This window comes from Falco peregrinus, chromosome 7 (genome assembly GCF_023634155.1).
Source record: "Falco peregrinus isolate bFalPer1 chromosome 7, bFalPer1.pri, whole genome shotgun sequence".
Lineage (NCBI taxonomy): Eukaryota > Metazoa > Chordata > Aves > Falconiformes > Falconidae > Falco > Falco peregrinus.
The window spans coordinates 78164147-78190424 of record NC_073727.1 but is presented as its reverse complement, the minus strand read 5'-3'; the positions used below and the strand labels follow the sequence as shown (position 1 = coordinate 78190424).

Genomic DNA, 26278 nt, shown 5'->3' with positions numbered 1-26278 from the left:
AGTAGATAAGTCTGCAGTGTAAGACATACACAATATACCTGGACAAGAGGTACAATGTTATCTTTTAAAAAAATAATATGCAAATCATACAGGAATGCTTCTTGAAACACTTGATCTGTATTTAGGCAAAATTCACCTTGACTTTAATGGGAGATTTACTGTCAAGGATTAATGCAACAAATTACAACTGCATAAACTTGGAATCCTTTTCAAACCACTCTGATTTTACTGCTTTACTTCTTTACAGCATCATTTTCTGTGCTACAGAAGGGACACATGCTGAAAAAAGTAGCAGAAGACTGCTAGCAAGCTTTCACTATTTAGTATACAGCTATTATTTTACTAAACTAAAATGAAAATTTGCACCAACTAAAATGAAGATTGCTGTGGATATCACACTTGAAAATGATGTTTCTCCCTGCAGTAACAGAAACGGGAGCCTTCCTTTAATTATCTGTGTGACCAGTTACCCACTCACTGTCTAGCAACTACCAACAAGGAACCCCAGTTCTTAGACATCCTCATTTTAATCTTGAAAAATCAGATTAAAATTACTATGTGAGAAATCTCTTCCTGGTGAGGTATTGTATTATTTCAATTTACATAGATGCAGAAAAGAAGCCAAGTGACTGGCAAATCCAATACTCTCACATTGTGAAAGGTTCATTTTCTCTGCCTTCAATGCCAGTCCATTTACTGGCTGACTATTTAAATATTTTTAGGTGATTTGTAATGTTTGAGCCATAGCAACAGGAGAAAACATCTGTCACTTACGTTCTTGAATCATCCCACAGCACACAGTAGGGATTCAATGTGCCCTAAGAAGAAAATAAAACAAACAAATAAACATTAGTTACTGGTATAAAAAAAATATATATGTCATGTTTGACCTAAACATTTATTTGGGTCTCCTCCTACAAGATCATGCTTATACTCTGACAGACTGGTACAACTGAAATCGCAAAACCTTAAGGGTAATTCTTATGGAGTATTTTAAAAGCACTTGAACCTCAAAACAGAGTATTTGCTGCATTCTCTTATAAAAGGTAAGCATAAAGTTGTCTATTTGGTATATCCTAGTAGAATTGAAATATGAGATAAGAGTTAATCTGTTAAGAGACTTGAATTGACCAAACATTTCTAAGTGCATTTAGAAGCAGAGCTTTAGGCCTCTCAGGAACTTGAATGTCAAAACCAAAATGCCTTTAAAAATTTTAAGTTTAAAATTTAAGTTTAAAAATTTAAAATATTGGGCAAAATGTCTGGAGGCTGGGATTTCAGATGACACCACATTCAATACCCAAGTCCTTTTGTCAATTAGGTTCTAAATCAGCAGAGATTTTTTTCTCAAAATATTGCTGGTTTGGGTTTGTGTTTTTTTTTCTTGATCTTTGTAATCACAGCTCCAACCTCTTTGCAAATCTGATTTGATTTAGAACAGGATGGGAATCTAGGTTTATTACACACCATTAAACTGTGTGTAATGTTTTGGGAAATTGAAATGTCTTTATTATCATTCATGGTTATTTTGCTGCCTAGGAAGAGTTGAGGCAAAATTAAAATTCAAGTTTTGCCCCTAATCTTCTAAATCCTCCTTTATCAAAACTCAGATTGGCTTAGAAGTACTTAACTGTCTAAAAACTGCAAAATTGAATTTCTGTTCATCCGAACATTAGATGTTCCCAGAAGTCAGAACTACATAAACAAATCAGATCTAAAATACAGAATAAAAAAATATTTTTACCAAAATTACAAGTGATTTGAAGAAACAGGTGAAATACTCTTTTCTTATGCTGTTAGTGTAGTTCTCTCATGAACAGTGTTAGTGCAGTAGGTATAAAGATAGTTTTGTATAAACAAAACACACCTTGATATTTCATTCTGAAAAGTGTTTTATTTATAGGAAAAACATGGCAAACTGTGAAATCAAAATCTATTAAATATTTAAATTCTTCCATCCACCTCTTTGTCAAAGATAAAAAAAGTTCTGAAGATGCTTTTGGGAAAGGCATTTAGGGAAATTTTGATCCTCTACTTCAGTATTTTGCTGAGTGCATTGAATTTTATGAGTATAAATATTTAAAACCAACATATACTCATGGCACTTTATATTAACATAGCACTGTACAAACATAAATAAAGGATGTTCCATTCCCTGAAGTATGTATAATGTGAGGAAAAGGAAGGGGAAGAGGGCACAGGACAAAGGACTGGATACCAGGCCCACTGAGATTCAGAGACCAGGTCCTGCTTCACTAGCCAAAAGCTTTCAGATACATTGATAAAAGAGAATATAAAAGGCTAAGAATGAAGAACAGAATGACAGTGCAGAATTAACTTTTGTTTTTTAAAAAATGTCATTTTATAAAGAGCATTAATTTGATATCCTAAGACTGGGTGAGGAAATTCTACTTGCAGTCTGATACAGCTACACATATTAAAAAAGTAGTCCTATAGCTGAATTGTAGTAAGACATTGTATATCTGTGATCTGAGACCCATCTTTCCTACCAGCAGTATCATACAGTTTATAGTCACTATTCCCACAGTGCAAGTAAAAAGAATACAGAAACATTTTCAGAAAAAATGTCCATTATAATGAAATCTACAAAATAGAGGGAAATAAAAGTCTTTGCAGAAAGCTGAAACATGGTAAAACTGCTGCTGTCAGATCACACACTTCACTCTCTTTGAAATGTATTCAAATGAAAACAAAAAGAGTATGCTTGGCCATTGCAGTCACTAATGAGCGATTAAGCAGAAACAAGGAAATCGGGTTAAATATTACTCCTGTTCCTTAAGAAGGTCTTGTGGGGGGGGTTTGCTCCACCAGGCATGGCAGCTCTCAAGGGCAGAGCAGCCTTTCAGACCTTCTTCCTCTTTTGATACCCTGATCAAACACCCTCCAGGCACTGCAAGGACCACAAGGAGCCTGTCTTACTTTCTTCTTTGCCCTTAACCTGTTGCTCCCTTTTTCCCAGTGTTTCTGCGTTTGGCCTCCTGGCAGTGTCTCCCCACACTGCTGTCATTGGGCTACCTTCAACAGCCATCGCTCTTTGTGAAGGGAGCGGTATTTCATCACAGCTCTTGCCAGTTAATTACTTAGCTGCAGCGAGGGAAGCAGCTGCTGTGTCCATTAATGTTTACAACTGCTGCAGTATTGATTTATACACTACAGTACAGGACTTGGATATCTCAAAAATAGACGTGTGTGAGTGTGTATGCATATATAACTCTGCCTAGCATATAAAACCGAACTTTTGTGATGTGATTGGCAACTTTGAAAGCTATGCAGCACAGTGTCAACTGTGTTTTGTAGACAGGGTTTTCAGTCTCACTGAAAGCTTGAGGTTTTCAGTCTCACTGAAAGCTTGATGTCCTACACAACTGCTGCCTTGTTACTTTAGTGTCCCTGGAGTAAACTCCTGTGCTGTCAGAAGGTGAGAGTTCATATTCTCTCTGAAGCAAACAGGATTTTGTTTGAGTTGTGCATTTTTTAATATATTACTTTGGTGTGTCTTTAATCAAACTACTGGGAAAATGTGACCACATTCATCAACATGTTCACAATGCGTAAGACCAAATATTATGTTCTCTAAATAATGCACTGCAACCCACATTCTCACTGTGGTCATCTGTCTATCATATTTTAATTTATCTGCAAATCCAAATAACATGCTATATACCAAACAGCACATGTAATTGTGATTTATACTTCCTCCAAAATATAATCGCCTAGTTTCATTAATAAACCGGTTAATTTAGATATAAAATGAAGCAATGATAACAAACTCTGAATAAATTAATATTGTAAGGCTAATTTGAATTTAATGATTAACTCTCACTAAAGAGATATGCATATACATTTGTCCATCTTTTTTCATAATCTCTTAACTACTTAATTTAGTCTGTGGATGGGGAGGTAAAGGAACAAATGTGTAGGTATACTCCTATACATTAGTAGGCATGCTCTAGAGGTTGCTTAAAAATTAGTCATTAAATCAATTTGGAAACCAACTATTCAGAACAATCAACAGTGTTTTAAGAAAAAAGGTTGAAAAGAACAAGAATAACAACAAGAAGAGCCACTGAAAAAAATCAGGTCAAAGAGAATGTTTGTATTTTATTTTCTGTTTAATAATTGATCTATTTAATTCACATCACGATTAATCTGCAAAATATTAATATATAATGTTCAAATGCTAAAGATACATTAATACTAGTTTTATCTTTCTGTATGTGTCATATAAAGCTTGTTTTATAGTAATATATTATAGTTAAGTAAATTCTTGTTTTCAGATGAGAAAATTACAGTGAAGAAGATTAGAATTAGATCCTCTGAAAGCGAGAAACACTCAAACCTGCAGAATAATATTTCTGTGCATCTACAGCCTTAGTTCTTTAAACCAAAGTACTATTATGCAGGATAAGCCTTGAACATAAAAATCACCAAACATTTAAAGATGTTAAAATTGTAAAAGTGGTTTCCATTTCCAGATTTTCTAGAACAATATTCTGTCATTGTATATGCTGATCCAACTCTTATATCCAGATGGCTCAAGATCCTTTATAAATGTACTATGTATGTAAGTACAATTTAAGGACTGGAAATTTGTTCTAAGCACTTGATCCTTCTCTGGATTAAATTATAAACAAAAATTAAGTCAAAGGGAAAAAAAACCAAATCCACCTGGCTCTCATATCTATTGGCAAGCCTATTCATCTTGTCAAGACATGCTAATACAATACTCATTAATATTCTGTTACTGAAAGGTTGACAAAGCAAGGTGACAATCAATGTCTCTAATCTGACCTTTTGTAACAACAAAATTTCATTTCCAAGATTTTGAAACTTGGCAAAATCTTGCTCTGTAAATTACTCAAAAGGATGGGTTAAAAAAAAACAACGAGAAAAACATAAAAAAGATACACATACACATACACATATCCCTCTAAGAATTTTCTAGAATTTATTCTTCTTGGGACAGTCGTTCAGCCTTTCTTTAGTCTAGCCTTGCTTGTGTTGTGCTGGTTTTAATAGCTTGTGTTTGTCCTATAAGTTTTTTCAGTGCTGACAAATTGCTTACTAGTATTTTCTTTAATTGTTTAATTTCTTTTCTAGTATAAGTGACCAGTGTAATTACAATCTGCTTTTTTTTTTTTTTTTAACTTGCAACTCCCCACTCTTGGAAGTAGCAATTCCAATTCCAAAATATAGAAGTCATACTCTAATATTCCTTATCTTCAGCTCTTGTAAGTAGCCCCACAACCACTGTTAAAATAATTAAAATTAAAACCTAGCATTGAGAAATACCATAAACTCTTCCAAATAATGAACTTAGTAAGATCAAAACAAGTATTTTAGTTCAAAGGTGGTGTTTTTTTCCTGATATATAGGATTAATTTGTGGTTTACTTCACGACATTACATTTTAGGCTACATTACATTTTTAGTGGAATTTCTGACAGGAACAAAAGCTATGTTAAAGACTGATACTTTCTCTTAATATAAATGACTTAGGTTGGAAACAAAACAAAACAAAACAAAACAAAACAAAACAGAACAAAACCCCAACTGTACCTGCCCTAAACAATCTTAAAATTAAACAGAAAAACCATAAACCCCAAAACCTCCACAATTCTTTATGAAAAAACTACTAATCTTGCTGAAAGGTAAGGAGTCATCTCAGTTTATGTTCCTCTATTCCTTTCTTTTTTTTTTCCTTGACTTTGCAGTAAATTTCACTGAGCTGTTCTTTGTAATATTATTTTTCTGGGAACTGAATGGTGAGTCAAAATGACCATTGACCATGAAACAGTCAGTTTCTTCTAATCTTGTGTAAAATGTAAATGATCTAGAGTTCAGAGTTTTCTTCATACATTTGCCCAGAGACACTAATCCAAACTTGCTACTGACTGGAATATTTGGAACTCCTCCAGCTGAATTGTACCTATATGACCACCTGAGCAAATGTTTATAAGAAAAAATCACACCTTAATAGTCTTTTGCATAACAATACTATTTAATAAAGCTCTAGTAACTAAATTCTCAGTCTTGGTAACATTACAGACAGAGTTTATATGCCATGCCTTCACATAAAATACTCCCACACTTGTTATTTTAAAATTATTTCCCCAATATTGTACATTACAATTATTTCCTGCAAATAGTATATTTTATTCTCCCTGTGGCTGCTGGGAGATTGCTGATAACAGAAAGAAAAACTGTTAATATTTTTCATATAGTTAGACATAGAATCCATTTCGTTCAGATTAAAAATATATTCAATGTGAGATTAAAGGATGGAAAGTACAGAATTAAAAATAATTGAACAAAAAATCTCAAACATTTGTAAGAATTGTAAGCTAAATTGGAACCAGAACATTTTTTTTCAGTCTGCTACAACAGGTTAGGTAAAAACTGGCTTTTAAATATAAAATAATGAAAGAAAAGAAGGAAAGGCCTGAATAACTATGCAGTTCTATGACCTATGCAGGGAGCAAAAGGTGAAGCGTACAGCACAATACAACATTTTCAGTTGTATGCATCAAGACAGTTAATGGACAATTCTTGGCAGAAAGTGCTGTTTAAATGAAAACCTCAGAACTCACGCAACAGCATCTAATTTTTGCATATACACATGCATGAAATAAGTACACATTCCCTTCAAATTATGTTAGACACTTTTCCTGGCTTAAGGTTTAGTAGTTAAACTGGGTTTTATTACCTGATATTTATTAGCAGTTAAACTGGGTTTCATTACCCATTCAACACCACACACCTTTCTCTCATGATCTGGTAAATACTCTTGGAAAAGCATTATCAACTATCCTTGTACTTACATTAGACAGATGGGCCAGTTCTATCTCCAGGAAAGAATCTGTAGTTTTGGGCTCGGGTCGTATAGTAACAACAATGATTTTTGAATTGACAACTGTAAAATTCCTAGGAAAAAAACATGTAAAAATGAAAGATTTAACTTAGTATAAGGTTAAATGAGGCTTCTAATGTTACATTTGAAGTATTTAATGAGTATTTTCTGTGACAACTATTCAGGGAGAAAATATATGGAAGTGGTGAAAACCTTCACTCATTAAACATGAGAGGCTGAAGAGCAACAATGGTGGCAGAAGCGTCATTCCTTAAAGTACAGTTTCCTAATTAGAAGGGTGTGTTGACGACACAAACATTCTGTCAGTGTTTGAATGCATATCATTTGCTTCTCTCAACATAGACCTACTAGCTGTGTTTTAAGAGACAGTCATTTTTCTTCCGAAGTGCTGTGTCGGACTTTTTTTGACTGTTACCTGTAAAATTGTGAAGATGAATGAGTGCAGTGGAAGATTCTACAGTTGTGCTGATTCTGCACTTGTGAAAAAACCCTACCAGTTTCCAATTTCTGAGAAATCATTGAATTTGGTACATGAGTGGGCAAATACTTTAAAAAAGTATAATCCATAGTCGTGCACTGACTGAAAGCCTACCAAACCAAATCAATTTTTTCTCATATATGTGAGAGTGGGTTTGGTCTCATGTTATTGCACTAGGTTACTCAAAATAATAATTTTCTGTTAATTTCTGTAATTAATCATCAATTTCTCTTTTCATGTGAAATGTGGATCAGGACAGACCTAGTATTGCCAAGGTTGTGCTAATACAGGCATAAAGACATGTTGACATGATGTTCATGTCTGAGATCCTTGCTTCTTATGACCCCCTCAAGCTTAGAACAGCCATCAGTTACCAGCCTGACTGTTTCTGATGATCATTATGGTATTTCCTTTGTATGTAATGCTGCTTTCAACACCTTCTGCTGATCGTACATAAACAAACATGAAACCTCACAGAAAGACTTATTCACAGGTAGATGTTATCAAAGAATAAACTAGGCAGTTTAGATGCAATTATAACAGTAAAAATATTCTTTTGTTGTTGTTGTTTAATTGCATATTTTCTCTAGGGAAATGGTATTTAGGAGAGGATTCCATTTTGCTGGATCATTGAAACAGGAATTGCCATGGCTACAGTAATAGAAACTTAACTCAGCGGGCACTTTACTCAGCACACAGAACAAAATTATTCTTCTGGGGCAAGGTATGAATTCTAGTCCAATTTTACTCAGCCGAAACATAATGGAAATATAACAGAAGTGGCTTTCTATTTTACTTAATTTCTATTTCTTCTCTTTTGCTGCACTTTAAAGTCTCACACATTGTTGACAAAATCATATATCTCTATCAGACTAACATGTAATGTTTTGCAAATTTTCAGTGTGTTGCGTAGAGGGGGAGTAATGATGGTACCTTACTGTACATACAGTAGCTGAATATCTAGAAATGTTCCCAAGTAAGGCATAATTAAAAAAACAACAACAAATGAACAAACCCACAAATAAATACAAAATGGATTTCTCTAACAGATCATGACAGGCAGAAATTGAACTTGGTAGCTATTAAAAGATTTTGTCAATTTTGGAAATTCATATAAGATAATGTAAATAATGACACACCTGTACTTGGTCACAGTCAGTCTTTGTGACTGAGAAATGTTTCCTTGCTGTATCTAATTTTGGTACAGTTCTGATGGTTCTAGGGTAAGATCCAAAAGAGTACTTAAGGTGCCTAGATTGTAACCTCGGTACATCAATTTTACCTTAGTCTCTTTAAAACTCTATGAATCCACTTACATTCTCAACAGCCTCTAGCAGACTATTTCACCTGAAAATAAATGTAACTGGCTATATTGCTGTGAAATTAAATCTGCATCACTTATTGCTGTCCTGTCTGGGCTGAAAGCCTACTTGCATATCTCATATTTAACTGTTTAGATAGTCCCTGGAAGAATACAATCTGGCAAGTATATTCTCAACTCACATAACACGTTACGATGCCATCAAATTAAAGCTTAAAGCATTGTAGTCACAAGACTTTCTCTCAAAATCACAGTGCCATTGATATCTTTCTTGTAGATAATTTTTTAGACAACAGCTTAGTGCTTATTCAGGATTTGAAGTAATCAGCTTCTACAAAATGTCCCAGGAGGTGGAATATGTGAGTTTCAGTCGCTCATGTATTGGGAATGACATAGAATAGGAATGACCTATCTCACGCTTCCTCAGCAACTGCATCATCTAACTGCTTTTTTATGACAGGTGGGGAGTGACTTCACCATTACCTCCTTCTCCCTCATAAAAAAAAATTCTAAAATGAACTTGTACAGGATGGTGCTCTGATGACTGTGCAGAAAAAATGCACATCAGGGTCAAATTTTGAAATCAATTACTCAAAAAATATATGATATTAAATTCCTTGGGAACTCTGGTTGAATAAATCCTTGAAAATTCAAGATAATGAAGTTTGATTGAGGAAAGGCTCAAGAAGAGCTTCCAGAGTGACTGTCCATTTTGTCTGTGTGTTTTTTATGATGTGAATTAAGAACAATATTAATAAAATATAGTTATTTTACTAAGTTCTTTTTCTATCTGTATATACATTTTGAGGCTATTCTTTTACATAAGGGTATACATATTGATTCTGTGTGATATGAAATTCATATTTTATTTTCTTTTTAGAGTGTCTCTGTGTTGGTCAAGAAAAATGAACTTATGAATAAGGCATGTTGCTATCTCAAGACAGCATGAAAGAAGTTATAGTTCAATGTGTAAATGTTGTATACCTTACAAAAAAATTATGAATGCCATAGTAGTAATGCTGTGCAGTAAAAGCCTGTCTGAGGCACTCTGTCCTCAGTCTAACAAAGCTGACCTAAGGAAGTTTAAGGGCCTTTTTTGCTGTATAGCACTCGGAGGAGGGGATTAGGAATGATGTTTCAAATGGGGAAAGAGAACATTTCAGTGCAGGAAATTATAGCAGGAAAAGTACAGTGGTTGTTTAAGTGACAGGAAAAAAGTCTTGCTACAGCAAAATCATTGATTCTTTATTTGTTCTTATTTGTTAATGTTAAAAACTATCTCACAATATGCAATGTATTCCTTCAGAGAGCCCAGGAGAGGAATTATACATAATATCTTCTAGATGAGTATAATACTGAGAATCAATTTTCTGTGAACCTAACAATAACATAAACATGCTCAGGGATGCAAGAGCTATGGAAATAATACTCAGTCTATAGTGCTCAAAGTATTCAATATTTCAATATATGATTTTAAAAAAATCCATTTGACATTACAGAAATAGTGCAGTGCAGCAAAGTATCTTAAGAAATAGAATCAGATGAATTTTATTTACTTGTGCATGGAAAAAAAAATATTCTATTTTTATAAGGAAGAACAAAATGCTTTTCTCTTCTTTTCCCTAACCTCTTCTTTAAGCAGCCCTAGAAAAAAATTCTTTGAATAATATACATGTACTACTAGGATTAAACACATAGTCCAAAAAGTTCTATATTAATTTAATTGCCAAGTTCTCATCTCACACTGTGTTTATGAGACCTACTTTTAATAGACTCTGTGCCAGTAAAAACAAAAAAAATCAAGGCCATATGGTAAAATGCAGCTAATTTTGGAGTTTGTGAAATATATTGTATAGGCTGCCCTAAATAATGAAATCCTACACCTATGATGTACCAGATGGGTATTCTGTGGTTAGGTGTTTTGAAAGGTTTTCCCTAAAGATATATGGAGATATTTTTTATTTATTTGTCTATTTATTTTAAACAAAGAAGTTCCTTGTGATGATGCAGAAGCTTGCACACCTTTTAGTGCTGATATTAAGAAATGTCTTGGAATGTGTGTCACCTTTGCTCTTCTGGAAACTACAATCAAATATTTACTTTGCTCCCACCCTAACTCCTGTGCATCCAGGGACTGAAATCACATGCAAAGTGGTAAAGCTTTCTAGATATTTAACTGTAGCCAGTAGAAATCACCTCTTTATCAAGTTGCCAGGGTGTAAATGATGTGGACTTTGAACTCAAACAAAAGCCCGTTTTACCTTACTTTATTGTTTTGTTTACCTTTGTTCCCACTGTTAACATATTTCGGCAACTGTAATTTTATTTAGAACAGTATTGCATAAGATTCTTTTCCAGAATGTTTTTTTAATTCATACATTGTACATAGGCACCATACTTCTGGGTATCATATAAAAAAACTAGATGATGTTACCTCCTTCCATATGTTACAGGGTTTTTTTCCATACACAATGCTATTGTGGTGTATGTTCAGCACTAATATGGTTATCACAATAATGCCTATTACATGTAAATAAGATTAGTACAGATGATAGTAAGATGATAGTTTTTCATTGCAAAATATAAGCATACAAAAATAAACCTTTTCCAAATGGAGTGGGATGTATAGAAACCTCGACTTCATTCACATACCTGAATGAATGTAAAATGATAAACTACCCCATAAGAACAATTCCTTTAAAACCTGCATTGCTGTTCTAATTTTTGTAAGGAGTCTAATAGCTCAACAAATTCAGCACTAAGCACAGTTGCAGCTTTTTTGCAATTCAGAATTCCATCTGAATGAACATTAAAATGGTTTGAATGCATAAAAATGCATTCAATAGTATTTAGTATCTTCATTAATGACAGAAGACAGTGGGATTGAGTGCACCCTCAGTAGATCTGCAGGTGACACCAAGCTTGGTGATGCAGCTGATACACTGTAGGGAAAGGATGCCATCCAGAGGGACTTTGACAGGCTTGAGGAGTGGGCCTATGTGAGTGTCATTAAGTTCAACAAGCCCAAGTGCAAAGTCAGGCGGCTGGGTTGAAACAATCCCCAATATCAATATAGACTGGGGGATGAAGGGGTTGAGAGTAGCCCTGTGGAGAAGGACTTAAGGATACTGGTGGATGAAAAATTGGACACGAGCCAGCAATGTGCACTTGCAGCCCAGAAGGCCAACTGTTTCCTGGGCTGCATCAAAAGAAGTGTGGTCAGCAGGTTGAGGGAGGCGATTCTCCCTCTCTACTATGCTCTTACAAGATCCCACTTGGAGTACTGCATCCAGCTGTGGGGTCCCCAGTACAAGAAAGGCAGGGACCTGTGCAGAGGAGGTCGTGAACATGATCAGAGGCTGGACCATCTTTCCTATGAAGAAAGACTGAGAGACATGGCATTGTTGCCTGGAGAAAGGAACACCTTACTGCTGGCTTTCAATGCTTAAAGGGGGCTTATAAGACAGAAAAAGGCATTTTACGAAGGCCTGTAGTCACAGGACAAGGTACAATGGTTTTAAACTGAAAGAGGGTAGAGTTAGAGTAAACATAAGGAAGAAACTTTTTACGAGGGTGGTGAGACACTAGAACAGGTTGCCCAGAGGTCCCATCGTTGTAAGTGTTCAAGGCCAGGTTGGACCAGGCTTTGAGCAACCTGATATAGTGGAAGATGTCCCTGCCCATGGCAGGGGGTTGGAACTAGGTGATCTTGGACAGTCCCTTCCAACTCAACAGTTCAATGATTTTATGAATCTATTAAATCAGTCTGAAATTGTGCCACTGAGGTAGTATTCTAAGGGCATGAGATCAAATTTTGAATATATCTAACATGGGCAAAGAAATTCAGCATGAACACTTTCTGATGACATCAGAGACGTAAACTATAAAAGTTTCAGTATAACTTCATTATAAATATTAAAGAACTTCAGGGAGGGCTGAGGTGCTATTCTCTGAACAAAGAAGAGGCTAGACATATCTGGGAATATGTGTTATATTTTTATATCACAGATTAATATTGACTTCTATTCCCTATTCAAAAACTTAAGAGAAACTAATAGTGCTCATTTCCCCTTCTTGGGCAGCTGAGAATTGGAGTCAAATCATACTGAACCTATTCAGAGAGGCAAAGTGGGATATCTTCGTATTTGAATTTCTAAAGGCTTCCTTTATGAATAGGTATACATAGACTATTAGACCATTTCACTTTAGAAGCTCACAAAACCTATCTGCGAACTGAATTGTACAGAGAAATGGTCAAATTTGCTGTGTAAATCAGTAACCAGCTGAAAGAAGAATAGATAAAAGCAAAAAATTTCAGAACCAAGATGCGCTTTCTCGTAGTCCACAGTACTTAAATTGCTGTAATTTTATGCCCCTTTTCTGCCCCTATTCCTGCTACTTAGGACGTTACTGATTCTAGGAGAAATCTAGAGAGGTCTATTAATCTTACTTTTTTAATGGATTAAATAAAAGCCCTGAAAGGCTTTTCATATAAGCAAATATACAGCATTTAAGGTTCATGCTTATTTTCTATAAATTGAAAGCTGGAAAGAGCTGGAAAGGCATGATCATAGACTGTGATTTACAATATAAAGGTCTGAAAGGTACATGGCCACCTCAATACTTTCCTAGGATTGGCAGATTGTCTCTAAATCTGCCAAAAATACTGAGTACAGCAGCTATTTGGATCTGTTTCTTTGAATATAGGAGAAAAGATGTCTCTCACAAACATGTCTTACTTCCTGGCTTATTTCAGGAACTGGCACACAAATGGAAAGTGTTTACTGACGTTTCAGAAGTGGTTGAGATGCCATTTATACAATGTCTTAAGCATGGACAGCTCTCACCAGCACTTCCCAGGCCTCCAGGTGTCCTGCCAGGACATCACTGTTCAAATTGTGCTTTACCTCAGAGAGATTTGTGTCCCCAGCATTGCAGCTACTCACTGCACAGCACATTGCAACTTTACTAGTAAGTTTTGGTTGGTTTTGTTTTTTTTTTTCCTTAGGATGGAGTCTTTTTTGTTTTCAAGTGGATTTTGGCAAAATTCTGCTGGTTTTTCATCCTTTGTTTCAAATCCTGAAGTTTTGGTTAAATAGAGCAGGGAACTGTGATATGGGGGCTTCCTAATTACTATCCTTTCTAATTATTGTGAATTCATTAGCAGCTGTTGTGACACAATCTGCAACCATTTCTTGTACTGTAAAAGGACATTAGAAAACAAATGGTGCCCAGGATCATGTGAAATAAGATAGTATTAATGAACCATGAAATGATCTTAACCAGTAATTTGAGAAGAGGGGGTGAAATGTTTATTTGAAAATTGTCTGTTATCAAGTACAGAAAGAAAAAAGTGAAACAAGAGACCCTCCCATGTCTTTATGTAGGTGTATGGCCCTCATAACTGACATGCCACAGCTGTTCAAGCACATGCATGTCTTGTACCTACAATGGATCCCCTCTATAGCTCTGCTGTCCCTTATGAACACAACTTGCACTGAAAACGTACTTGAAAAACCATTACTAGAGACTTCTGTAGAAGTAGAGTAGACAACCTTAGTACATCAGGTTATGATGCCATTATTAGATCACTTTTACTAACTGGACAAAGTAGTTTGAAGCACAAGCATAAATGGCCTGAGCACTAATGTACCTCAGTGTGCATACGTCTAATCAAATATTTCTGTAATTCATATAGATTATGTGAAATATTTATTAAACCAATTTGATAAAAAGGCTATTTCCATCATATAAATGACTATGCATGAAGGAGACACATATACACATACATATTTTAAATAACAGGGGGAAAAAAAACAATACTAATATGCAAATAGTCTTGGTTTTCTTCTTTTATCCTGACATGTAGTGTAGTTATGATCCCAAAATAGCTTAATTCATGCTTTATTTATGAAATTTCTTACCTCAAAGTGGGCAAAATGAGTTCTAAATTTTTGTATAGCACTGCTCCAAGTACAAATACAGTTGATTCATCTAGTTCTGAAAAGAGCAAGAAGAAAAAGATTTTTAAACTCTCCTTCACAAGCTTTGATCAGCATAAAAACCTGTGAATACCATTTATCTTTCTAGTAGAAATTTTATTCTAAATAAACCATCATAATTTTGAATTATATCCTGGAAGGCTGTCATAAAGATGTAGCGCTGTCAGGAATATATCAAAAGATTTAAACCAGTGAAAATCATATTTTCAAAAAATCCATCATTGTGTGCTGACATCCATGCTATTTCATTTACCTTTATAATTAAGCATTCTCAAAGACTGTCTTTAGACCTTAATGCCTAGCAAGTAAATTCTCTAATGTCAGATATCTACACTGCAATGGTATTTGTGAATTGTACCTGAATCCAGGGTAATGTGCCTGCTGAGCATCATCTGGTAAAAGCTAGGTGACCTGTTCGAATGGCCCAGTCTGCTGGAGTGGAACACTTTCAGGGGATTCAGCAGAACTGCACTTCAGGTTACTTCATAACACCACAGGTGCAATCCTGTACACAATAACTAAGCTCTTTGGCACAGAAAAAAATGTCTACGATTTCTGTAGCATTTTTGTTCAAGATGCTAAGCCCCATCATTTCCCTCTGGGATAAGCTGTGGGTACTGGATTTCTTTTGAAGATGGATAAAATAACCACTTTATATCATACAGTGGTCCTATGAGACAAAGACTGAGTTCCCTTCTTAAAGCTAATACAAAATTAACATGCTGATATGCTTTTTTACCTGTTGACATAGGGGTGAAGATATTTTTTGGAATGACAACCCTGTCTTCTGAGTTTCGTGCCCAATCAACCATTCCTTTTCTTCCTTTCATAGGGAAATTGATGTCAGTTAAAACAGATGCAGCAGGAAGCTTCTGAATGCTAGCCACTAGTAAAAGAAATCACAAAATAAAAAAAAAATTGTTTCATACTTTAAAGCATCATACAATAATAACAGTATAGCAATAACAAAATTTTAATAATACATTTCAAGAAAAGCAGGAATTTATAGGACATTAGCTGGCAGAGAAAGTGTAATCTTCTGTTTATTATGCACTTGTACTATGGATTAATTGTGTGGCATATAATTTGTCAGCTAGATTCTGATTAAGTTTCTTAACGAGGATTATTGAATGTACTGGTTTATACCCTGAAATTTACACTAAGGACATTGTCATGTCTTCACAGCAAATACTAAAATGATCAAATGTGACAATGAAAGGAAGAGGATACTGCAAGTTGCTTTGGGAAACATAACTGCTAGATACAGGCTAATGAAGCAATAACAGAGCTTTTATCCCCTATACAGGCACAATTTCAAGACAGACCCATTAAGGAGATTCAGATATTAGAAGACTTCATTGTTTCCACACATATGAGAGTAATATGGTATAGCACTTGATTTCTTTTCCTTGAAAGAATAATTTCAATTCTGAATTATTATTTTTTTTTCCATCTAAAAACCCCCCAACCCCCCAAACAAGATCAGTATTATATCTGTAACAGACATAGAAAGGCAGAAGAAATAGGTATCAAATCTAATAATAGGCAGTTTGGACTTTTGTTTACTCATTCTTATTTTCTCTGTTTTCTAACTCAACTATTATCTGGAAATCACTTTCATCTTTGCTGTGAAATCTAAGTATGACTCCACGGCAACACTCTTAGTGTCTGCTAAGACTCACACTACTTTTAAGGAACTGACAGGGCTGCAAGTACACTCAGAGAGATGATAACACGCCTGGAGCGCCAGCTCCATTCTTAATGTAAGCCATGTTGATAGCCATTTCCTGTGCAAGGCTCTTCCTAATCAATTTATGAAGAGGCTAATGTAGTTGGAAGAGTTTGGACATCAGGACTATACTTTGATCTGCATAATGATTCTGCTGCAAGGATTCTGCAAGGGGGCTAAATATAAAGACAATGGGGGACAGCTGTAAAAGCAATCAGAACAGAAAAATTAAAGCAGAAAACCATTAGGTGTCTCATCACTGGATTTTATTTGAAAGGAAACTGTAATTCAAATCCATGAGAAGAGGAAAATTAACAGGCTAACAATGTTAACTCTACAAATGTATTCCTTGATAACTGACTTTTAGTTTCAAATTAGACTGGTTATGTATTATAGAATCACATTAGTGAGGTGGTACTTGAGGTTATTTCAGGGTTTCATTATAAAACTATCATCAGGGCTTTACAATGCTAGTTACAATCCCCTCTGGGCTGAAATTGGCAAACACATTCCCAGACCTTAAGGGGATGCTTAGCCTTGTGAATTTTCAGGTGATATGTGGAGGGAGAGGCGTTCAGGTGTTTCAGAATTATTGGGGCATAAAATGGATTGCATGTTTACACGTGCAATCAATGGTTATACAGGAATACATTAACATTTTAAAAATGGATATTTTTCCATAGTTCTTAAAATGTAGAAAGATTTTTATTTTATTTACCACATAAATAAAATTAAACCCACAGTTATTTAGTTTTCAAAATTAAATATAACCTGTATAAGACAATATTGTTGTTTTTTTTTTAAATGCACAGTATTCATCTCTGTATCTACCTATCTATCTAATTAGCTAGAAGAGCTTTAATGTTTCATGCACGTTTTGGACGACAGTTCCCTTTATTGAAATAGGAAATCAATGTTATTCAATGGAATTCACTCTGCAAAACAAAAAAACACTTTAGGACTGGATAAATGGTGAGAGTCTAGGACAGTACATCTCTGGACTCTGTCTATCTCTGTATTTTAAATAGGGTCATTCATCGTGGTACCTAAGCACTACTTAGAACCAAAGTTTCAGAAATATTGGTTAATATTTAGGTGATGGATAACACAAAACCTAAATATAAAAACTAAACATTTGACTTATGGCTTATATGCAATGATTATAAACATATTTATTTATTGGGCTGTGTTAGGTTTATGGTTGGACTCAAAGATCTTAAAGGTCTTTTCCAACCTAAATGATTCTATGATTTCATGATTCTATATATTCTCATACATGGTGGAGACAAACTTTTCTTCTATTCACAGTCAAGCAATATTTTATTTATTTATTTAAAAAAAAAAATTCACAGAAGATTTTGGATCTCTGCATAGACAAAGTGAGTACAGAGCACATATAGACCAATAGTTGAAACAATTTGCCAAAATTCTTGATCTATATCCTGCAAAGTCTGCCTCTTACAGCTTCGCACAGATTATTAGGTCCTTCTTTAGTCACTTTGCTGAATGATTCCAAGAGGATGTGCCTATAATGTCCAACATGGCACTGATGTTTGATGGTGTAAGATAATTTAATGGAATCTGACTGGAGGCAACTAGTTCAGCCCATAAGCATGGCCAGGTGGACATGTAAAACTGTTCCCACCTCTTTAGTGCCACTGTGAACCGTATTTTTTTGGTAAAAAATCTAATATACATATTAATTATTAGTCTACAACTCCTTTCAATGAGCTTGGAGCAGGACAAGCTGTATTTCCATTGTGAAATGTGGCTTTGTTACTCCCTAACTTAGTTTACATCTGTGTTATGAAATAGTTATTTATTGTGAGCACGAAAATCAGCAGGCCTTTTAGAGGAGAATGTGTATAATTCAGGTGCTGGGTCATTCACATGTCAGAAGCTCAAATGTCAGTTTCTTACACACAGATAATAACAGAATGACTTGTCATTCACTTTGTACTTTGTTGTATTCTTATGTTAAGTTTGTATTAGAAAATAATGCTCCAAATACTGGAACTCAACAGTTCTGCAATTGCTGCAGAAGGGAAAAACGAAAGTTGCATTTTTTAATTTTTTTTAATTACCCTACCAAAACATCACATTCTGAACTTGTGATGCAGAAAACTAGCCAATGAGGATATTTACAGGCACTATGGCAGAAGTATTCTTGCTATTTATACACACACAGAAGTTGCATAATACTGGAAAAACAGTCAATGAGAATATTAATAAAAATCAGATTGTAAAGTGGAAAAGAAAGATGAAAAGAAAAAGATAAAGAAAAACTAAACCAAGATTGATCTAAGCAGAAGTTGAAGAAAATCTGCACGTGCCATTTTAAATTAAGGAATTTAAAATATAAAGCTTCCCATGGACACCAAATACAGCAAGTTTTATGGTCTCAGTTAAAACCATATTTGAGCTATTGCTGTAGTACATTTTTCTATTCCAATCTGACTACATGTTCTTGGAATATTTATGCTGAAGACATAATACTGACAAGTAACCAGCATGGTCACTCCTCAGATCACTCATAGTTTGGATGTGCCCTGTTCTATGTAGACACAATTAATTGAAACTTTCCTAGATGGAAAATTTTCTTTTCTGTTTATTTGTATTATGGCAGTTCCAGTGATATTCTAGGTATTGCTAACAATAATAATAATAAAAAAGGCTTTTGGCAGAAAAAAATTTGGAAAGTTTCATTGTAGAGAAACATGTTAAACATGTTTAGGGTGCAGAATACATTGCATTCTTTCATTCTCTGGACAGCCTCTCTTTTTGAGCCTCCTATATACTTTCAATTTTAAAGAGATATATACTTTCAATTTTAAAGAGATTCCCAAAGATTAAAAAAAAAAAAAAGAAGAAGAAAAAAGTAGAAAAAGGAATCTCATCCATGGTACTTGACTGTATTCAACATTTGAAGAATGCAGGAGGTAGAATATAATCTTTATTTCTTCAAAAACACAGCACCATTATTCTTCTGAATCTTGCAGGTGGAATTTATATGCTCAAGATGGAAGAAAACTTTACCCAGTTCTAAGCTGGAACACAGGAGAAAAAGCCCTTCTTTTTAGAATTCTTTAAGCTTTTTTTTGATGCACATTGGTATGAATTACAAGACAGTGGCTCAACTACACATCAGAACCCATACATATTTGATGACTCCATAATAATTATTGATTCAGAAAAATCTACTTAAGTAGTCTAGTCTAATCAATTTAGTGATTGCTTTGACCCCTAATGGATTCATTTTAATATCCTTTACAAATGCATCTCCTTTTGCCTTTATTTCATTTCCATGCTGCAGTTGCAGACAACCTGTTCAATACTACTCTACTGAAAATTTCGTAATTGGAAACTGCTAACTGTTCTTACTTGAGTAAAATAAAATATCTTTGGAACTGATGAACTCTAAGCTGATAGGAATGGAGAATTTTCCGTGACTATCCAAATGACCTGATTACACACAGTAATATGTGAATGATATTTAAGTGGTTTATTTGGAGCTGCACAGAAATGGTTAATTAATGTGTCAAGAAAATTCTGAGTGAAAAAAAATATTGTGTAGTTCTTGTATGCTAGCCCTTGTAGATTATGGCCTAGAATAGAAAAGCTGAAATGTGTTGTTATGATCCCTATAACCCTAAATGAGTTATAAGCTGCGTAGTGCAACTTCCAGTAGCTGTTTGACTGATCTGGATTGCTAAATAATAAAAGATAAAGCAACCAAATAAGTGGCATGAGTCATCATCACCTTCCCTTTATTATGCAACCATTAGCCTCTCATGTTCAAAAAAAATTGGCAACATTTCAGAATCAGCCCCTTGAATAATATTAATCACCTTAGAACAGGAAATCAGATTCACTGCAAGGCATGACAGAAAAAATGACTGGATGTTTGCTCATGGACTAAACAGAACTCTAGTAGTGCTAAATTTATTTCTGGGTAAAATAGTCATGAATAGAACTGCCATTGCTACAAGTGTTCAGAATAAAGAATATGAAAGGATTTTTGTGTTAAAATTAAGAATACTGAGTATTTCTGCAAACATCTGTGTTAAGAAAACCCAACTAGAATCACATTTATACATATTAGAATTATTCTGTTGACTCTAACAGTAAAACTTTTGGTCTTCTGTAGAATAAATAAGCTTATTTGTCAGCTCATGTTGGATACACAGGGAACAAAGTCTTGCCTGGCTCATCATCAAATGGCCAGATGGACATGCTAGAGATGATATTCATAACAGATTTGCTCTACCCACTTAAACCCATCATTTAAAAGACAATTTGTGTTAAACACAAATGGTGATATCCCCTTTTCAAGGAGACCAATTTGTGGACCTCCAGATTTGCTATGGAACTCTGCATCTGAACAGGCCTGATGATCTTTAAAATTCTTCTATCAGTACATGGATAAATCCACCTCTTTACCACTCACAAGATTATATGTAACAGAAGGACTGTGGTGAAGTGATATCCTCTTATATGAGCATAAGATCAACCAGGTACTTTTCCCTCTACTAGTAATACTCATGAAATCTCTTCACACTGAACCAACATTGAACAATTGTCAGAAAATAGGTAGAAAAAAGCTCCTAAGAAATTACAACTGAACAGATATACTACTTCTTAGGACTACCAACACAGAAATGATGTCTTCTTAAATTAGAACCCTGTTATGCCCTACTGCTCCATGGGAGATGAGAGGGATGTCCCTAGAATCCTGCTGTGCACTTGCATCCCTGTAACTCAACAGCCCGTAACAGCTACCTTCTGATTATTAAAGTTTTGGGCAGCAAGACACAGTATTGGTGTAGGCAGAAGCAGTAGGTGTTTCATAGATACTTTCACTAATCAGGCATGAGTTATGCATGAGTCCTTCCTTTGGTGTCAAGCAAATTGTGCCTTAAATGGGCTCGCTGCTTGAAGGTGAAGGATAATGCTTTAGGTTACTCAACAAGCTACCTTAACAGTGATCTCTGAATAATTCCCTTCTGTACTCCATAGAAAATGCAATGGGGAAGAGAGGTACCCATTACCTTTTTTGTTGCAAAATAATACATTTATTAGTAAAAAGCACCTTAGAGGAAATAATGAACTCATCTGTATTTTGAGCTTGCAGGCTGCTGCAGTGCTCTAAACAATGTGAAGAATAAGTAAAGACATGAGCAGTCACATAATTGTATGATGTTTTAATATGCTTCCAAAAGCCTGTAACAGAAGACAGTAATATGCTGCCATATCAATAATACGACTCGTATAATATTTAGGAAGTTAGAAAGGAGCATGGCTTCAGACAATGATCAGGATGCATTTAATAAACACTCAGATATCTTCTGGTACTTACATAATTAAAAAAATAATAATTTATATGGAGCAGGCAAGTGTTTCTTCTTGGTCTTGTGTACTTTTGTTGTTCAGTACCAAGTTCTGTATTTTAGGAACAACTCAGGAATATACTAATTTCAAAGACTCATAAAAAATCACATAGACATATGCATTCTCTTGAGAGGTTTCTGACTGCACATTTGTTATGATAAAAAATCTAACTTGATAAAATTAAAATAGGTGAAGCATAATATTACAATTCTTTTTCCAAATTTTCCTTGTTCTAGGAATGGGAATAAAAATGGAAAACAAAAAATTAAAAGCTCAAATGTTAATTAGAGCATTAAGAATTGTTGTTATGGATAATAGAATCTTTCTAAAAAAAAAATATGGAAACTATTTAAATTTAGTCCCTGAGAAAGAGTTAGTGTATAGAAATGGCTGTAGCATCACAGAATTTGTCCATGCACCAAATGTCCTATCAGCAGGTCCCCCTAGGCGAAAATATAATAATCTTAGCATTTTTATAATTTTTAATCATTGTTTCTATATACTTACATTATTGCATTCTGTAAGATGAATACAGCTATTTGCAGCTGGCCAATATGAATATAAAGAAAAAAATAACTTGTAAATTTGCAAATCTGAATCACAAGTTTTAAGAAAACCCAATTGATCTAGTCAAAATGTAAACAATTTTTTAATGAGCAGTCAGAAAAAAATGTGTTTCCATGATACAATGGAATGGTTTCCGAAATACGTGGTTATTCAGAAAAATCCTTTGAGCAAAACACGGTATGAAGTTGTACTTCATTAACTGGAAGACAACTCCATCTTCTGGGATTTATATTGAAGATGAAGACATGAACAGCCAAAGAGACCCAGAGCCACATCCAAGGTACTGTGAGTTTCTGAGAGATTTTTTTTTTCCATTCCTCTTAGTATTACTGTGTGTTCATGCTACTAAGATTAAGTGTTCCCTTAGCCACCTTTGCCTTGTCATAAAGCACTTCTCAAGGAAAAGAAAGACATGGCATAAAGCGAGATGGAGGCTGATGCAGGAGATAGAAAGAGTTGGCATTTAAGTGCATGACTTTTAATGTTACATACACAATGGTGAAAACCATGGTAATACTGAGGAGGCAAGGCCACCTGCAACACTATTTAAGATCGACTGTGCTGGGAAGCTGCAGAAACCATTTTTCAATCACTAAAGTGACTGGCAAAAGTGTCTGTGCTGGTGATTCTAGCTCATAATGAGAGAAAAAGAGAGTGAAGCTGAAGCTGATTTTAAGGTAGCAAGCTCAGAAGGTGGGAATGATGATGAAGCTGTCACCAGAGAAAGGGAGAAGGAAGAAAAGCTGAGAAAGAGGTATAATTTGTATATTTATCACGTTTACTGATGATTAGATATCCACTAAGAACTACTTAAAAGATAGACAGGAATTGCCAGAGAACAAGAGATCAGTAAGGAGGCAAACAGACATGAAAATCATTAGCAGGGGTTTTTTAAAAATATTGTCTCAACATTACATTGCTTGGGGAGATGATGAGCAAGGGTAGAATGATTGCTTCCCAGAAGCAGAAAATTGAAGCAAAGGAAAGATGGCCATTGTCTTTGCCTCTAGGGAAATGGCAACTGAATCCTATAATTCAGAAATCTAGAAAGATGTGAACTAAGTTATGCAGGATATTGAAAGGTGATACGAGAAGTGAAATCTCATGCATGGAGATAGAAGATTTGATGTAGAAAAGCCACAATGTGAATCCATATATGTTTCTAATCACAATATTTTGTAGCAGACTAGAAACATCTCTATTACATTTTATTATTGAACAGCTTTTTAAATCATACAAAATGGCAACTTGAAGAACTTTCAGATACAACTATGAGCAAATTAAAACTGAGAGAACTGTAAATTACTCTGGCATAGAATCTCAGACCAATAATAGTATGGAAGTGGCTAGTAATACTTAAGTACAGCCTGATCAAAACCCGTATCCTTCAAAACAGTAGATATGGAAGAAATGCTTGCAGGTAGCCCTCATTTTTACAGCACTTCACCAGGCATGTACAAATTTCTCCATATGCCTTCCCAGAAATGATCCAATCAGAGCATCTCAGTGCCTTTATACTTCAGCTCCATTAAGACTGAGATATCAGACAAAGCAGCAAGCAAGATCCTCAAAATGCTCAAGCCTGTAGCTATACTGGTCAGCTTTACTGATCAGACTGGTTCCCTCATTAAATGCATCTGCAGTTGCTTTCTTCTTTAAAAGCTGGTCAAGTCAGAGAAAGCATTGCTGGTCTAACACTGCCTGTTAGACTACTGAACTAATGTTTTTAGCACTTGGATTAGGAAGGTCTTAGTGTGATTACCTCCCCCTCTGAAGAGGCGATCCCCATCTGAAGGAATTATAAATCATACGTTCCTCACTTTGGATGAGAATATCCATTAGGATTCAAGGCTATCACCATCAAAACCTTCAGCTATCTAGGAGGAAAGGAGGACTAAAACTCTATTTGAATACTCATTTGACAACAGACACAACACATAAGCCAAGGGTTCAGAAGAAAGGCAGATTTGCTTAATTCATGCCAGATAACTGAGAGGTGTCTCAAATTAGTGCTTTACTAATTTCTTTACTAACTTAGGAGACAGAAAGAATTCAGTCATAAGCGTAGCATTTCCTGGTCATTTCTCTAGTGGGTATCAAATCATTTCTCTAGTGGGTATCTTCCATTCTGAGTTTTGTGTTCAACTAAGTACCAAGGTGCCATAAGCCGGTGCACCCCCATCACACACATACCTCTACAGCTTTAGCTGCTGGTGCTCAAAATCAGCTCTGATAATGCAAATGTGTAACTTCGATCAGACTACTGTGAAAAGGGCTGTGAGAAGTGGGGGTCCGTGCCCCTTCACTCAGGAGCTACACTTAAGCTGAATCAGCTTTGTTTGTGTAAGCTATGTACTTTGGTTTTTTTAACCTTGACCTGCAGATTTGGAATCAAGGTCAAGCAGCCTTGGAGCTGCTTTTTCACTATGGGCTTGCCTGGAGACCACTGGACCAAATCCTGATCCTGACACTGTGACTTGACTTCCTGGCTTGATGTCAGCTCTGCCTCATCACTATGGATTCGTCTAGTGATCTGAAATATTAGCTGGGCCTGGCTATCGTCACAGACCTCCTCTGCTCATTTCGTTTGAGTGCTGTGGGACCTTGACTTTTCCAGCAAGGCCACTGTGCATGTCCTGCTGTCTCCTGGTTTCCCTCATAGAACAGCCCACTCTTGCTTCTCTCTGAACCAGCACTTCATAAGCAGGTGCTACAATGTCTACATGGTTAATGCCTTTAAGACAGGCTTGAGCAGAGTCATGCAGAAAATGTGAAAAAGAACTGTTAGAAACACAGGTCTCCTGTGTCTCAGCTTCATGTTCAAGCCATGATTCTAACTGTCCTCACAGGAATTCATAACCAGGTCTTTGTTTTCTGGAGGCATCTCTAATTCATCTTGAATGATCTCCATGGAGGAGATAAAGTGGATTAAGATTTGCTTAAGGGATTGTAAAACGTCTTGGGGCACTGTGATATCTAATTGTCAGGATAATGCACACATACTTTATTTAGATTGTTTACATCATGCATGGCACAACAAAAACTCACTACCTCAGTGGGACATATAGACACTATCCAATATAAGTAGTAAGTAATACTAATTAGGCTGAGTTTGATTTACGTGCTCACATTGTTGAATTCTAAATTAACTTTAATAACTCAGGAGAAATATCTCAAGAGTTACTATGGTCATTTCAATAAAACAACTGCACAATGAGGAGATGGTTTAAAAAATATCTAACTAGAAAACTGGGACTATAAAGAATGACAGGGCTTGGTTATTATAAGCTGCTATAACACAATCACATGAATCACTATGGCATGCAGACCTTGTGCTCAGCTCTTGTTATCCAATTCTGGTCATCCCATCTCCAGCATCCACTGCTTCTTCCCTCCCACTCCCCTCAAATAAGAGACTTTTCATATTTATCAAGGCTGTGGGAGGAGGAATCAAAAAGATCCAAGCAGCTAAGAAAGGAATGAAAACCAACAGCCAACTAGTCAACTAAGTCAAACGTTATATCATTATTGTTTCCCTTGTTTGAATTCAGGTGCCTTACATGACCATTAATTTTGAATGCAGTTGACAGAGAAGGATAGGGATGCCTTATTAGGGTTGCTTGTGTTGCCTTCCCAGGATTTAAAAAAATCATGTGTCAGGTCCTGCACTTGGGTCCCAATAACCCCATGCAACATACAGGCTCAGGGAAGAGTGGCTGCAAAGCTGCCTTGCAGAAAAGGACCTGGGGATGCTGGTCAAAAGCCAGCTGAACACGAGCCAGCAGTGTGGCCAAGTGCCCAGGTGGCCAAGAAGGCCAAGAGCATCCTGGCTTGTATCAGAAACAGTGTGGCCAGCAGGACCAGGGCAGTGATTGTCCCCTGCACTTGGCGCTGGTGAGGCC

At 35.5% G+C, this 26278-nt stretch overlaps 1 protein-coding gene across 5 annotated transcripts in view; it reads right to left on the bottom strand.

The window, feature by feature from the left end:
* The window catches only part of ADGRB3 (adhesion G protein-coupled receptor B3), a 466094-nt gene that overhangs the window by 187063 nt on the left and 252753 nt on the right, over positions 1-26278 (bottom strand). For all 5 annotated transcript variants that reach the window (XM_055811100.1, XM_055811097.1, XM_055811098.1 and 2 more), the window contains 4 exons: positions 15432-15578; positions 14615-14690; positions 6842-6944; positions 775-818 (listed from right to left, as the gene is read on the bottom strand). In XM_055811100.1, the coding sequence (XP_055667075.1) occupies positions 775-818; positions 6842-6944; positions 14615-14690; positions 15432-15578 (370 nt within the window). The remainder of the gene's footprint in view (positions 1-774; positions 819-6841; positions 6945-14614; positions 14691-15431; positions 15579-26278) is intronic.